The 15,455-nt window shown below is 44.7% G+C and overlaps 2 protein-coding genes across 2 annotated transcripts in view; one reads left to right on the top strand and one right to left on the bottom strand.

The window, feature by feature from the left end:
* The window catches only part of sgk1 (serum/glucocorticoid regulated kinase 1), a 31,445-nt gene extending 19,731 nt beyond the window's left edge, over nucleotides 1-11,714 (bottom strand). The window contains exons 1-2 of the mRNA XM_080790989.1: nucleotides 11,657-11,714; nucleotides 3,746-3,818 (exon numbers count right to left, since the gene is read on the bottom strand). Of these exons, the coding sequence (XP_080647115.1) occupies nucleotides 3,746-3,815 (70 nt within the window). The 5' untranslated portion in view covers nucleotides 3,816-3,818; nucleotides 11,657-11,714. The remainder of the gene's footprint in view (nucleotides 1-3,745; nucleotides 3,819-11,656) is intronic.
* Nucleotides 1-15,455, top strand: part of ccm2 (CCM2 scaffold protein) — a 421,717-nt gene that overhangs the window by 365,061 nt on the left and 41,201 nt on the right. The window lies entirely within an intron of this gene.

The following is a 15,455-nucleotide window of genomic DNA, read 5'->3' as shown; positions in this document are numbered from 1 at the left end:
AAATGGAAATGAAGAGTTTACATATAGTACACAATACATAATGCATGCATAAACTTTCCTTAATGATTATATCAGGTTTCAGTATATGTATTTACGATATATTTTCTCTATTATTATAGGGTTATTTTTGCAGTCAGTTAGTTTCTATATTGGGTGTGGGGAGGGGAGGCCAGGTGGGGATCGCGTGACATAGCCAAATTTCCGGGGGGTCCCCAGCCAAAAACGTTGAAAACCCCTGGTTTAGACAGAGACACACACACACACACACACACACGCACACACACACAATCCTGCAGCAGAAGTGGCACGATGAGTTAAACTTCTTTTTGGACGCCTATAAACGGTGACATCATGTTTATGATGAACCGTAGCCAGGTTGGTGTCGGTCTGTCTAACCACTGTTTTGCTTCCCATGGGCTGTGTTGTTCCACCGAACAACAAACAGTAATCTCACACTGCAGGGAACAACAGTCATTATATACATACAGGCAGGCAAAGAAATGGATTACGGGCCAAAGATATAGTGAGAGGTGAGCTGTACATATTATGTTAAGTATGTGTGTGTGTGTGTGTGTGTGTTTGCACAGAATTACCATGCTTCCGGAGCAGAGGGGGGGGAGGAGAGACAGAGAGAATGAAAGGGTATAAGAAGTAAGAGGGATAGAGAGAAGATCAAGGAAGAATAATAGATCTTCATGGTCTGGGAAGTTGGAGAGGATGGTGTTTAAAAGAATACTGGAGAACTCGGGTCGCCGACTGTTCTTCATCTTTGCCGAGATTTCTTCCCCTTTCGCCGACTCTTCGTCACTTTCCGGTCCGAGTTCTGTCTGAGAACTCGGACGGAAAGTGACGAAGAGTCGCCGAAACGGGAAGAAATCTCGGCGCTGGAGCGCGCATCTAGCTACTGCATGATGATCATGCACGCTGATCAGACAGCAGATCAATAAAAGCATGCAAAAGCATGGACCGCTACTTTGCATTCATATTCATGTCATATTTACAGTACTACGGCCTTCACAGTGTGTGTGTGTGTGTGTGTGTGTGTGTGTGTGTGCCAGGAGGCGGTGTGTGTGTGTGTGTGTGTGTGTGGGTGTGCGCGCGCGCACAAAGTGACCTCACAATCTCCGATCATCTTAATATATTTATATACGCTCCAAAAAGCGTTCATATTTTGCGGGACAGACGGATGAGGAGCAGAAATGAAGCGCCAGCATATCGATCCATTTATCACCACGGAGAGCGCCCTGGATGAGGAGATACGAGTCATTCATGGGAGTCAATGACAAGCTAATAGTTGCACAGAGCATTAGCATACGGCAAGCGAAAAGCGAAATGCCAAAAAAAAAATAGGAATCATTCTGAATATTCTTATCTCGCCCCGTGTCGTTTGGACGTCGCTAGGACGTCCACAGACGAACGCACCTTTCGGTTCCAATCCTTATGACGTTTCCAGACGATTTATGTACTAAATGTGCGCGCGCGTGTGAGAGGCACGCTAAACTGTCAACACTTCTACAATAAGCAACAATATAGCTGACTGTCAAACATCATTGTCCAATGTTCTTTCAGAGCAGTGGTTCTCAAACATTATGCATACAGTATACACAGCACATAACCCAAAGTCTGCAAATACTTTGAGTGTGCATATCCCCGGGTATGGACTAGTCAATATAATTTATAATAATCAATTGTTGATCATCATCATTGTTAGCGTTGCTATTCAGATGTAATTCAGTCAGGAAGTAGACAGCTATTTTTCTGGTTTGGGTTTGTTTTGGTTATCGTCGTTAGCACAGTAGCTAACATTCAGAAACTTGCAGCTGCAGCTGCTGAAAGTGCCCCGAAACGTGGAGAGTTGCTATTCAGATGTAATTCAGTCAGGAAGTAGACAGCTATTTTTCTGGTTTGGGTTTGTTTTGGTTATCGTCGTTAGTACAGTAGCTAACATTCAGAAACTTGCAGCTGCAGCTGCTGAAAGTGCCCCGAAACGTGGAGAGTTGCTATTCAGATGTAATTCAGTCAGGAAGTAGACAGCTATTTTTCTGGTTTGGGTTTGTTTTGGTTATCGTCGTTAGTACAGTAGCTAACATTCAGAAACTTGCAGCTGCAGCTGCTGAAAGTGCCCCGAAACGTGGAGAATATTCGGCAGAAGCTTAAGAAGATTCGCCGCGCGACGACTCTTCTTCAGATTCTGCCGAATATTCTCCACGGTTTGCCGACTTGTCTTGAGAAGTCGGCAAAAAGGGTAAATCCGCCGAGTGTTCTTGTTACCGTTTAAAATAGGCTTTTACTGCTTAGAGATGGTGATGGTGATGAAGACAGTGGCTCTCAAAGTAGATCTTGTGTAGATCTGCTGTTTTTGAAAAATCCCGAAGTTGCGTGCAAATCTTTGAATATATATATATATTGTTTCACAGCGAACGTTTTGTTTTAACTCAAATCTTTGCTTCTGGGGGTGCTCAGAGGAACAACATACTGTATTATCAGATGGGAGTCGGCGGCCCATTACATATTATTTTGGGTCCTTGGCATGAAAATGTTTGAGAACGACTGACATAGAAAAACTGAAAACTGTCAGGATTTAGAAGACGACATTTGCAGTATCGACATTTGTAAATTGCACGGTGAAGAACGGTGAATGTAAATGGTGGTGCATTTATATAGCGCCTTTTATCCAAGGCGCTTTACATAGATTGTGCATTACATTCACCCATCGTTCACACACACATTCATACACCTTTACATAGATCGTGCATTACATTCACCCATTCACACACACATTCACACACCTTTACATAGATTGTGCATTACATTCACCCATCATTCACACACACATTCACACACCTTTACATAGATTGTGCATTACATTCACCCATCGTTCACACACACATTCACACACCTTTACATAGATTGTGCATTACATTCATCCATTCACACACACACACACACATTCACACACCTTTACATAGATCGTGCATTACATTCACCCATTCACACACCTTTACATAGATCGTGCATTACATTCACCCATCGTTCACACACACATTCACACACCTTTACATAGATTGTGCATTACATTCACCCATCATTCACACACACATTCACACACCTTTACATAGATCGTGCATTTCATTCACCCATCGTTCACACACCCATTCACACACCTTTACATAGATTGTGCATTACATTCACCCATTCACACACCTTTACATAGATTGTGCATTACATTCACCCATTCACACACCTTTACATAGATTGTGCATTACATTCACCCATTCACACACCTTTACATAGATTGTGCATTACATTCACCCATTCACACACCTTTACATAGATTGTGCATTACATTCACCCATCATTCACACACACATTCACACACCTTTACATAGATTGTGCATTACATTCACCCATTCACACACCTTTACATAGATTGTGCATTACATTCACCCATCATTCACACACACACATTCACACACCTTTACATAGATTGTGCATTACATTCACCCATCGTTCACACACACACACACACACACACACACACACACACACACACACACACACACACACACACACACACACACATTCATACACACCGATGGCGGCGGAAACCATGCAAGGCAACCAACCCTGAGCCAGCGCCGCCCCTGAACCTTGCGGTTCACCATCCGGCCACACTACTATACCCCTGAGCCAGCCCCCCCCCCCCCATGTGAGCGTGAATGTGAGCTATATATTATATACTTACTGTTGTTGTTGTCGACGGCGTTGCAGCAGTAGCTGTCTGGATCTGGGTCAACGTGGTAGTACAGGTCCATCGCCTAGGAGACCACACACACACACCAACGTTAACACATTCTGACCTGAGATCAGATTCATACGAGGTTTCCACTGGACAACACGCTGGTCTGATTATAACCCATTCTGACCTGAGATCAGATTCTAAAAAATGTCAGTCGTTCTTCGATTTTTTTTCAAAAATAGCAGACCTACAAGCTCGTAGCGCGCCACTCGGTGGCGCGCTATGAGCTTGTAGATCTGCTATTTTTCAATAGCTAAAGCATAACATGATGCTATAACACCAAAACGGGTTCCCCGGTCAGAATGGGTTAAGGTCACGTCCATACAATGGCATTTAAAAAGATAGAGTTCCAGTGGTGGTTCTCAACCTGTGGTCCGGGGGTCCTTCAGGGGGTAACAAGAACACTCGGCGGATTTACCCTTTTTGCCGACTTCTCAAGACAAGTCGGCAAACCGTGGAGAATATTCGGCAGACTCTTAAGAAGATTCGCCGCGCGACGACTCTTCTTCAGATTCTGCCGAATATTCTCCACGTTTCGGGGCACTTTCAGCAGCTGCAAGTTTCTGAATGTTAGCTACTGCTAGCTACTGTGCTAACGATGCTAAAGCAACACAACCAATTTTTTTTATTAATCCCGTGATCGGGACGGGACGGGACGGAGCTGGGTGGACCGCAGTGTTTGTTTACAATAAAGTTTCAATAGTTGTCACTGTACAATACTTTAAAACAGTTGTCATGTTGCACACAATCAATTTGGTCATAGCAGCCGCTGAGCCGCCTGTAGCCTCTCCTCTCCAAGCAGCAGCCCACAGTGCCTGCACCGTGAGACCGCAGTGAGAACGCTATAGCATTGCAAGAAGCTAAGGCTTAGCTGCTAAGCTAACACAACACCAGCCATGGTGGTGGTGATGTTAGCTTAGCGTAGCTTGCTGCTGCTTGGCTGTTCAACTTCACTTCATCTCTGCACAGCGCAGCAATAGCTTTGCTTTGCGCTTGCGTTAGTCAAAACTAAAAGCGAGTGACAGTGAGACGAGCATGTCGACCGTAGCAATGAATGGAGACCTATTTGGAATGATTAAATCCATTATTGGCCTGGAGAAAGTTACAGCCGCTCCGCCTCCTCCTCCCTGGCACGGTACAATTAGCCATGTGCTATATGACGTTTTGTTTACCCTGCGACAGGGACTGAGAGACACTTGTGAAAGCTGAATGCTTTTGCATGCTTTTATTGATCTGCTGTCTGATCAGCGTGCATGATCATCATGCAGTAGCTAGATGCGCGCTCCAGTGCCGAGATTTCTTCCCGTTTCGGCGACTCTTCGTCACTTTCCGTCCGAGTTCTCAGACAGAACTCGGACCGGAAAGTGACGAAGAGTCGGCGAAAGGGGAAGAAATCTCGGCAAAGATGAAGAAGAGTCGGCGACCCGAGTTCTCCAGTATTCCTTCAGGGGGGTTCCAGGTGGTCCCCAACCATGCAGCTAAATGCTTGGAGAGTCGGTAAACCAAATGAACCCTTATAGACCATTAACTCTTGAGAGTGTACTAAAAATGTTACGCTCTCAAGAGTTACGTTATTGTTAACCCATTCTGACCCGAGATCAGATTCTAAAAATGTCAGTCGTTCTTTTGATTTTTCAAAAATAGCAGACCTACAAGCTCGTAGCGCGCCACTCTGTGGCGCGCTATGAGCTTGTAGATCTGCTATTTTTCAATAGCTAAAGCATGACATGATGCTAACACCAAAATGGGTTCCCATTCAGCATTACTTTAATACAAGTCTACACAATTAGAGAATGTCGAATAATTGTCTTCGTTTGATTGTTTGCCTGTTAATTGTCTCTCCTATATGGTACCAACAGCAAGTTTTGAGTCTGAGAGGCTAAATTTCATCAACATTTGATGACATTTGATGACATTTATTTGGCATTTGAGCCACGGACCACCAATAAATGATGGTCCTTGATATGAAAAGGGTTGAAAAACCACTGAGGTGGACTGTTAAAAAATAGTCCATTTTTGCAGACACTCTAACTGAATTGATTTAGTTTGATAATTTACATTAAACATAGTAAAGAAGCACACAATACAATATGAGTTACAGTGTACAGTGTTATGCAGAATAATAAAATAAATATCCAAGCGTGTGTGAATGACGTAGCACTGCCTTCGTCCTCGTGGTCTGACCATGGATCCTAGCGTTCCATTGCCATCCCATAAATGTCAAAAAGACCCAAGAATTATGAGGTCATTTCCGCAGTTATATACTGTGTGTGTGTGTGTGTGTGTGTGTGTGTGTGTGTGTGTGTGTGTGTGTGTGTGTGTGACCGCAGCTCAAGGAAGAGTCAGGGGAATTGGATGTTTATAGCTCCCCCGTGACACACTGACCTTTGTGAAGCACGCACACACACACACACACACACACACACACACACACACAGCACATCACACAATTGCTCTGTGGGATCGTTTTCCTTCAAAGGTAATGAATTTCTATTTCTATTGAGGTTCTTCACAGCAACGTTTCCACAGAACCTGACTCCCTAATATGTTTCCTAGCAGTGGCCCAGGGACACCATACAGAACCATACACAGAACCTGACTCCCTAATATGTTTCCTAGCAGTGGCCCGGGGACACCATACAGAACCATACACAGAACCTGACTCCCTGATATGTCTCCTAGCAGTGGCCCAGGGACACCATACAGAACCATACACAGAACCTGACTCCATAATATGTTTCCTATAGCAGTGGACCAGGGACACCATACGAGATGTTTGTTGCTAAAATGTTCAAAGTCTCCGAACATCTTTTGAAAATAGCAGATCTACAACTAAGCGTGTCACGATGGGATACGTTGTGAACTTGTATAATTGCTTGGATATTTGCCAATGTATAGGGTTTAGGTGTAGGTGGTTAACATGATATTGGTGCTGCGTGTTATATTACAGGAGAATTCCATGCTAGAAGGCTTCCTTACCTTTATTTGTAGTTGTTACGTCCCCACCATAGAGGTCCAGGTGTTATTTTGTGCAAAAGCTCATTGTTGGTTATTTCCCCTACCATGAGCCCTCAATGAATTGAATTGTATTGTATTGAATTGAATGGGACATTGGGTTGTGTCCCATGGGGTGCTTATTTCCATCGCTCAAAAATCAAATTTCTTGTATATATCCTCTCCTCATAATAAATAGTATCCCAAGCGGCACACTTATTATTATTAAACTACTTATTTAGATGGAAATAAGTGAATTAGCACAAAAAACCCAACCCCCATTGAGGGCTTATATTAGGGGAAATAGCCAATAATGCACTTTTGCACAAAATAACACCTGGACCTTTTTGGTGGGGACGTAACAACTACAAATAAAGGTTAAGAAAGCCTTCTAGCATGGAATTCTCCTTTAACCTATTTCTCTGGGGACCCCCTGGGGACCCCTCAAGGGGTTCCCGGACACCACTTTGAGAACCACTGACATATAAGGATGCTCGATGGACATGTTAAAGTCAGCAGACTAATCTGAGAACGTAGGGAGGTGTGTGTGTGTGTGTGTGTGTGTGTGTGTGTGTGTGTGTGCGTGTGTGCGTGTGTGCGTGTGTGCATGCGAGCGCACATGCATGCGAGCATGCTGGACTCAAGTTAGCCAAGAAGATAAGCAAGGGGAAAGTAAACAACTCCAGTCCAATCTTTAGTTGACACTCACTGCTCTGTGTTTTATTCAGAGGTTTATGCTAAGTGTGGACTGGACTAGATGTCAACTATAGTTCAGTGACTGTGAGGTAGCTGGTGATGAGAACACGAGGCATAGTGGTGCACCACTAACACAAAGGAAGACTAAAAAAGAGAAACGGCGTTCCATTGGATCCACTGTATCTAATATAGGCGCCGCCGTTCGTTCCCACGAGCGCCTTAATTCTCGCTGGCGCGTCCAATGTATAACAAATACATTAAAAACAGCTTTATCGCGACGATTATCTTAATTGAAAAAGTGATAGAATCACAGCTATCACAGTGTGTGTGTGTGTGTGTGTGTGTGTGTGTGTGTGTGTGTGTGCGTGCGTGCCTGAGTGCACTGTGTGTGTGTGTGTGTGTGTGTGTGTGTGTGTGTGTGTGTGTGTGTGTGTGCAAGCCAGTGAGAGAGCGAGAGGGAGAGCTGGGGTTTGGTTTGGTGTGAGTTTAGGGGGAGGGGAGCTGCATTGTAGACGAGGAGGAATGTGACCTTTGACTCATCATATTTTACATTTAATACTCTCCACATGACTGAGTCCCTTCAGGGGTCCGACTGGCATATGGATGTGAACACACACTCACTGAGTCCCTTCAGGGGTCTGACTGACATATGGATGTGAACACACACTCACTGAGTCCCTTCAGGGGTCCGACTGGCATATGGATGTGAACACACACTCACTGAGTCCCTTCAGGGGTCTGACTGACATATGGATGTGAACACACACTCACTGAGTCCCTTCAGGGGTCCGACTGGCATATGGATGTGAACACACACTCACTGAGTCCCTTCAGGGGTCTGACTGACATATGGATGTGAACACACACTCACTGAGTCCCTTCAGGGGTCCGACTGGCATATGGATGTGAACACACACTCACTGAGTCCCTTCAGGGGTCCGACTGGCATATGGATGTGAACACACACTCACTGAGTCCCTTCAGGGGTCCGACTGGCATATGGATGTGAACACACACTCACTGAGTCCCTTCAGGGGCCCGACTGACATATGGATGTGAACACACACTCACTGAGTCCCTTCAGGGGTCTGGACTGACATATGGATGTGAACACACACTCACTGAGTCCCTCAGGGGTCCGACTGGCATATGGATGTGAACACACACTGAGTCCCTTCAGGGGTCTGGACTGACATATGGATGTGAACACACACTCACTGAGTCCCTCAGGGGTCCGACTGGCATATGGATGTGAACACACACTCACTGAGTCCCTCAGGGGTCCGACTGGCATATGGATGTGAACACACACTCACTGAGTCCCTTCAGGGGTCCGACTGGCATATGGATGTGAACACATACTCACTGAGTCCCTTCAGGGGTCCGACTGGCATATGGATGTGAACACACACTCACTGAGTCCCTTCAGGGGTCCGACTGACATATGGATGTGAACACACACTCACTGAGTCCCTCAGGGGTCCGACTGGCATATGGATGTGAACACACACTCACTGAGTCCCTTCAGTGGTCTGGACTGGCATATGGATGTGAACACACACTCACTGAGTCCCTTCAGGGGTCTGGACTGACATATGGATGTGAACACACACTCACTGAGTCCCTCAGGGGTCCGACTGGCATATGGATGTGAACACACACTCACTGAGTCCCTCAGGGGTCCGACTGGCATATGGATGTGAACACATACTCACTGAGTCCCTTCAGGGGTCCGACTGGCATATGGATGTGAACACACACTCACTGAGTCCCTTCAGGGGTCCGACTGACATATGGATGTGAACACACACTCACTGAGTCCCTCAGGGGTCCGACTGGCATATGGATGTGAACACACACTCACTGAGTCCCTTCAGGGGTCTGGACTGGCATATGGATGTGAACACACACTCACTGAGTCCCTTCAGGGGTCTGACTGACATATGGATGTGAACACACACTCACTGAGTCCCTTCAGGGGTCTGGACTGGCATATGGATGTGAACACACACTCACTGAGTCCCTTCAGGGGTCTGGACTGACATATGGATGTGAACACACACTCACTGAGTCCCTTCAGGGGTCTGACTGACATATGGATGTGAACACACACTCACTGAGTCCCTTCAGGGGTCTGACTGACATATGGATGTGAACACACACTCACTGAGTCCCTTCAGGGGTCTGACATATGGATGTGAACACACACTCACTGAGTCCCTTCAGGGGTCTGACTGACATATGGATGTGAACACACACTCACTGAGTCCCTTCAGGGGTCTGACTGACATATGGATGTGAACACACACTCACTGAGTCCCTTCAGGGGTCTGACTGACATATGGATGTGAATACACACTCACTTACAGTATGTACACACAAGCAACAGGCATAGCGTTGTGTTTTCTCTGAGGTACATCACAGTAAAGTAATGCTGCTGATATCACGTTCTGTAACTGCAATGTAACCAACGATTCTACAGAGGATATCTGTCACCAGTGTTGACCGCACATTTTAGTTTTAGTCATAGTCTATTGAATACATACATTTAATTTAGTTTTAGTCACATTTTAGTCACCTGGAATGATTTAGTGTTAGTCTAGTTTTAGTTGACTAAATGTCCTAAGATTTTAGTCGACGAACATTTTTCGTCATAGTTTTAGTCGACCAAATCAACACAGTCTGTCACTAATGTTTTTGATTGATTGATTGAAATATGTATTAACAGTTTGCAGAATTACAGTACATTTCAATGTTAGAGAAACCATCCTCACCCTTTGCCTCCCGCATGCTTTATATATGGCCTATTCTCCAGTCTCAGTTTATTTATTGACTTAGTATAAGATCTGCTGAAGTTGTATCATATAGGTATAGCCTTTATTAATAATTGAAGGCTTATTTTTGTAAAGCAGGATATAGTTTTGTCAGGACAGCAGCGATGGCAAATATTGATTTGTGGAGTTCATGGTCACGGAAAATATGTGAATCATGAGGTACACATGTTACATAACGTACTTTACACACAGGCTTCAAACATTGGGTGATTTATACTTTTACAGTTGTGTGCCAGAGCAGAAAATGGCTGACCTATGCTATGAGCTTTGTAGATTGCTTATCTTCAGTGCGCGACACACAGCATGCAACCAAAATCAGGAAGTTATATGTTTCCCACCCACAACAGTTTGACCCCATGGAATCAGAACCTTCATTCGTATCATTGGTAACAACCAGGGTTGTTTTTGGCAGCAAATTTCTATTTTAGTTTTAGTCATAGTTTTAGTCTTGAATAGTTTTCATTTAGTTTTAGTCACCCGGAATGTTTTAGTGTTAGTCTAGTTTTAGTCGACTAAATATAAGATTTTAGTCGACTACATCTATAGTTGATTTAGTCGACTAAAATGTATTTTGGTGGGCCTTGATGCCACCTCATGCGACCAAGTGTAAAATGACTTATACTGAATCTCTTGTCCACTAGTCCCTTCCTAAGATTTGAGCCTAGTTTTTATTTCTTGACAAAATCGACAGTACTATATTTAGTCAAGTTTTAGAGTCATCATGGCTTATTTAGTTTTTATATAGTTTCTCAGTGAAAAAAGGTAGTCGACGAACATTATTTTTTTGCTATGTGCTAACAGTGGTTTTCATAGTGTACCTCTGTGCCGTTTACATGTCCGACTGTAATGAACCGTATTATCGTTCACCTGTGTGCGTTGGCGTGGCTGCCAGGTGTCGTCCGTGTACTGTAATAAACCGTATTATCGTTCACCTGTGTGCGTTGGCGTGGCTGCCAGGTGTCGTCCGTGTACTGTAATAAACCGTATTATCGTTCACCTGTGTGCGTTGGCGTGGCTGCCAGGTGTCGTCCGTGTACTGTAATAAACCGTATTATCGTTCACCTGTGTGCGTTGGCGTGGCTGCCAGGTGTCGTCCGTGTACTGTAATAAACCGTATTATTATAGTTCACCTGTGTGCGTTGGCGTGGCTGCCAGGTGTCGTCCGTGTTACTGTAATAAACCGTATTATTATAGTTCACCTGTGTGCGTTGGCGTGGCTGCCAGGTGTCGTCCGTGTACTGTAATAAACCGTATTATCGTTCACCTGTGTGCGTTGGCGTGGCTGCCAGGTGTCGTCCGTGTTACTGTAATAAACCGTATTATTATAGTTCACCTGTGTGCGTTGGCGTGGCTGCCAGGTGTCGTCCGCTCCGTAGCTGATGTAGGGCCCGCTGCACACACAGCACTCCATCATGGGGGCGGGGTCCACCAGGAGGAGGGGGGCGGCGGGGGGCCGGACCCCCCAGGGGGACTGACACTGACACCCCCCACCGCTGCCCGGGTGGGGGTCCGACTCGCCATCCTGGTTCCCCTCCTCGCCGCCACCGCCATGGTGACACGCCAACATCTTCCACTTCCTGACCTGTGGCGTGGGAAAAAGGCCCACATTACAACAACGTTATGCAGGCAGCGGTGGCCGAACGGTTTGCGGAGCGGTCTTGATATCGGAAGGTCGCTAGTTCGTATCCCCGGACCGGCACGTTAAAATTACCACCGCTGAAGTGCCCTTGGACAAGGCATTGAACCCCTACCATGAAATGTTCTATGAGCAGGGCCTGGCTGTAAACAAGTTCTTGAGCTTAGTCCAGTTACCCTGGGTAAACATAGTACCTTTCCTTTCCTTAGTCCAGTTACCCTGCAGGGTAAACATAGTACCTTTCCTTTCCTTAGTCCAGTTACCCTGCAGGGTAAACATAGTACCTTTCCTTTCCTTTTTATGCTGTTATTCATTTTATTCAGGCTGCATTTGGACATCCAATTTAGATTCTAGTTTTAGATCATAGTCTCTTGAATAGTTTTCATTTAGTTTTAGTCACATTTTAGTCACCTCGACTAAATATCATAAGATTTTAGTCCACTAAATCTACAGTTGATTTAGTCGACTAAAATGTATTTTGGCGGTGCCTTGATGCCGTCGTAATGACAGATTTTACACTTGCTGTAAATAGCCGATCTACAAGCTCACTTGTAGATCTATTTTCAGCATGCAACCAAGTGTAAAATGACTTATACTGGATCTCTTGTCCACTATAGTCCCTTCCTAGCATTTTAGTCTAGTTTTTATTTGTTGATGTTGATGAAATTATCAGTATATTTAGTCTTAGTTTTCGTCAGTGAAAAAAGATAGTAGAAAAAAGAGGTTGCAAGCATCGGCAATGGTTTTCAGTGGGGTGCTAAACCCAAATCCAGTATACATCAAAAAATAGGAATTTAAAAATTCACATCCATGGGTAGCACATCCAAAAAATGTAATACATGGCGGACAAAGTACTCACATTTCCATTTCTTTATTGGCACACACCAAAAAGGAACGCTTAGGCATTTGGGCTATGCTGCTCATCAGAGCATGCTCATCAGAGCAGCATAGCCCAAATGCCTAAGCGTTCCTTTTGTGCCAATAAAGAAATAATGGAGATTCTATTTAACTATCATCAGCTATATTTAATATCAATGGTCTTTTGTCAGGTGTGTGCTGTGAACAAAAAGTGTATCTCAGCCTTTTTTTCCGGCCACATTACCGAAATGTAACCAACCATGCAAAGGTAAAAAAATATATAAAAAATACAATAGAAAATACAAGGAACAAGCAACACTGACGAATTATACTCTGGGAAATAAATGCCCAGGTTAACCCATTCTGAACGGGAACCCATTTTGGTGTTAGCATCATGTCGTGCTTTAACTATTGAAAAATAGCAGATCTACAAGCTCATAGCGCGCCACCGAGTGGCGCGCTATGAGCTTGTAGGTCTGCTATTTTTGAAAAATCGAAGAATGACTGACATTTTTTTAGAATCTGATCTCAGGTCAGAATGGGTTAATCAGACCAGTGTGTGTGTCCAGTGGAAACCTCGTATGAATCTGATCTCAGGTCAGAATGGGTTAAAAAAACATCAGTGAGAAAATGTCCCATACTGTTGGGCGAGGCTTTCATAGCATAATTCAGGTAGGAAGCTGCAGGCCGTATAAGATTCGCCGCAGGGCCACATTGGGCCCGCGGGCCGCACCTTGGAACACAGCTGATTAACCCATTCTGACCTGAGATCAGATTCATACGAGGTTTCCGCTGGACACACACTGGGTCTGATTAATCCATTCTGACCTGAGATCAGATTCTAAAAAAAATGTCAGTCGTTCTTCGATTTTTCAAAAAAATAGCAGATCTACAAGCTCGTAGCGTGCCACTCGGTGGCGCGTTATGAGCTTGTAGATCTGCTATTTTTCAATAGCTAAAGCATGACATGATGCATAACACCAAAACGGGTTCCCGTTCAGAATGGGTTAATGTACTGTAGTACAATAGGGGGAATAGGGGTTATATTCATTATATGATTTAAATCGCTGAGACCGTGTTAATGTCCTCATAATTATGCTTATCATATAGAGGCCAATGTCACTATAACACTGTTGCGTAAGAATAATTAACAAACCCCCATATAAGCCATTATGCATATTATAAGAACACTCTCCTGCACACACACACACACGCACACACGAACGAACACACACACACACACACACACACACTCTCTCACACACTCTCTCACACACACACACACACACACAGCCACACACGAACGAACACACACACGCACACACACACACACACACACACACACACACACACACACACACACACACACACACGTACACAGCCACACACACACACACACACACACGCACACGCACACACACACACACACACACGCACACAGCCACACACGAACGAACACACTCTCACACACACACACACACACACACACACACACACACACACACGCACACAGCCACACACGAACGAACACACACACGCACACACACACGCACTCACACACACACTCACACACACACTCACACACACACTCACACACACACACACACACACACCATCTAACTTAGAGCCTGCGTGCCCACATTATCACTTAATGACATCAGACATTATTCGAGGGTCATATTTCCATTTAACTGGTGCGAGTGACTCAGCTGTTTTCGTATATACAGTATACAAAGTACAGTAATCCTCTCCACTGAGTGACCTCGTGCATTTAGAGTATACCGTACACTTCAGAGAGGAAGAAACAGACCTCTAGTAACTAACTACGGCTCAGGTCCATTTCTCCTGCTCTCAGATTACACATTTCACTCAGGATTATTATGTTGTTGTTGTTGTTGTGTACACAGTAGGTACAGTAAGGGGATCACATGCTCTGCTGAAGAGGCTTTATATTAATAACAAACTCCCTCCTCTCTGTGTGTGAACTGCTGCTCCTCAGCAATACCTGCATCGCCACACAATACATCACTTTGTTCTGCAGTCTGCTAACAAGTAAATAAAGGAAAGGAAAGGTACTATGTTTACCCTGCAGGGTAACTGGACTAAGGAAAGGAAAGGTACCATGTTTACCCAGGGTAACTGGACTAAGGAAAGGAAAGGTACTATGTTTACCCTGGCCTGCAGGGTAACTGGACTAAGGAAAGGAAAGGTACCATGTTTACCCAGGGTAACTGGACTAAGGAAAGGAAAGGTACCATGTTTACCCTGCAGGGTAACTGGACTAAGGAAAGGAAAGGTACTATGTTTACCCTGCAGGGTAACTGGACTAAGGAAAGGAAAGGTACTATGTTTACCCTGCAGGGTAACTGGACTAAGGAAAGGAAAGGTACTATGTTTACCCAGGGTAACTGGACTAAAGAAAGGAAAGGTACTATGTTTACCCAGGGTAACTGGACTAAGGAAAGGAAAGGTACTATGTTTACCCAGGGTAACTGGACTAAGGAAAGGAAAGGTACTATGTTTACCCAGGGTAACTGGACTAAGGAAAGGAAAGGTACCATGTTTACCCAGGGTAACTGGACTAAGGAAAGGAAAGGTACTATGTTTACCCTGCAGGGTAACTGGACTAAGGAAAGGA

This window comes from Protomyctophum bolini (genome assembly GCF_963924005.1).
Source record: "Protomyctophum bolini genome assembly, chromosome: 19".
Lineage (NCBI taxonomy): Eukaryota > Metazoa > Chordata > Actinopteri > Myctophiformes > Myctophidae > Protomyctophum > Protomyctophum bolini.
Note: the sequence above shows the minus strand (reverse complement) of the source record. Positions and strands in the feature narration are given on the sequence as shown.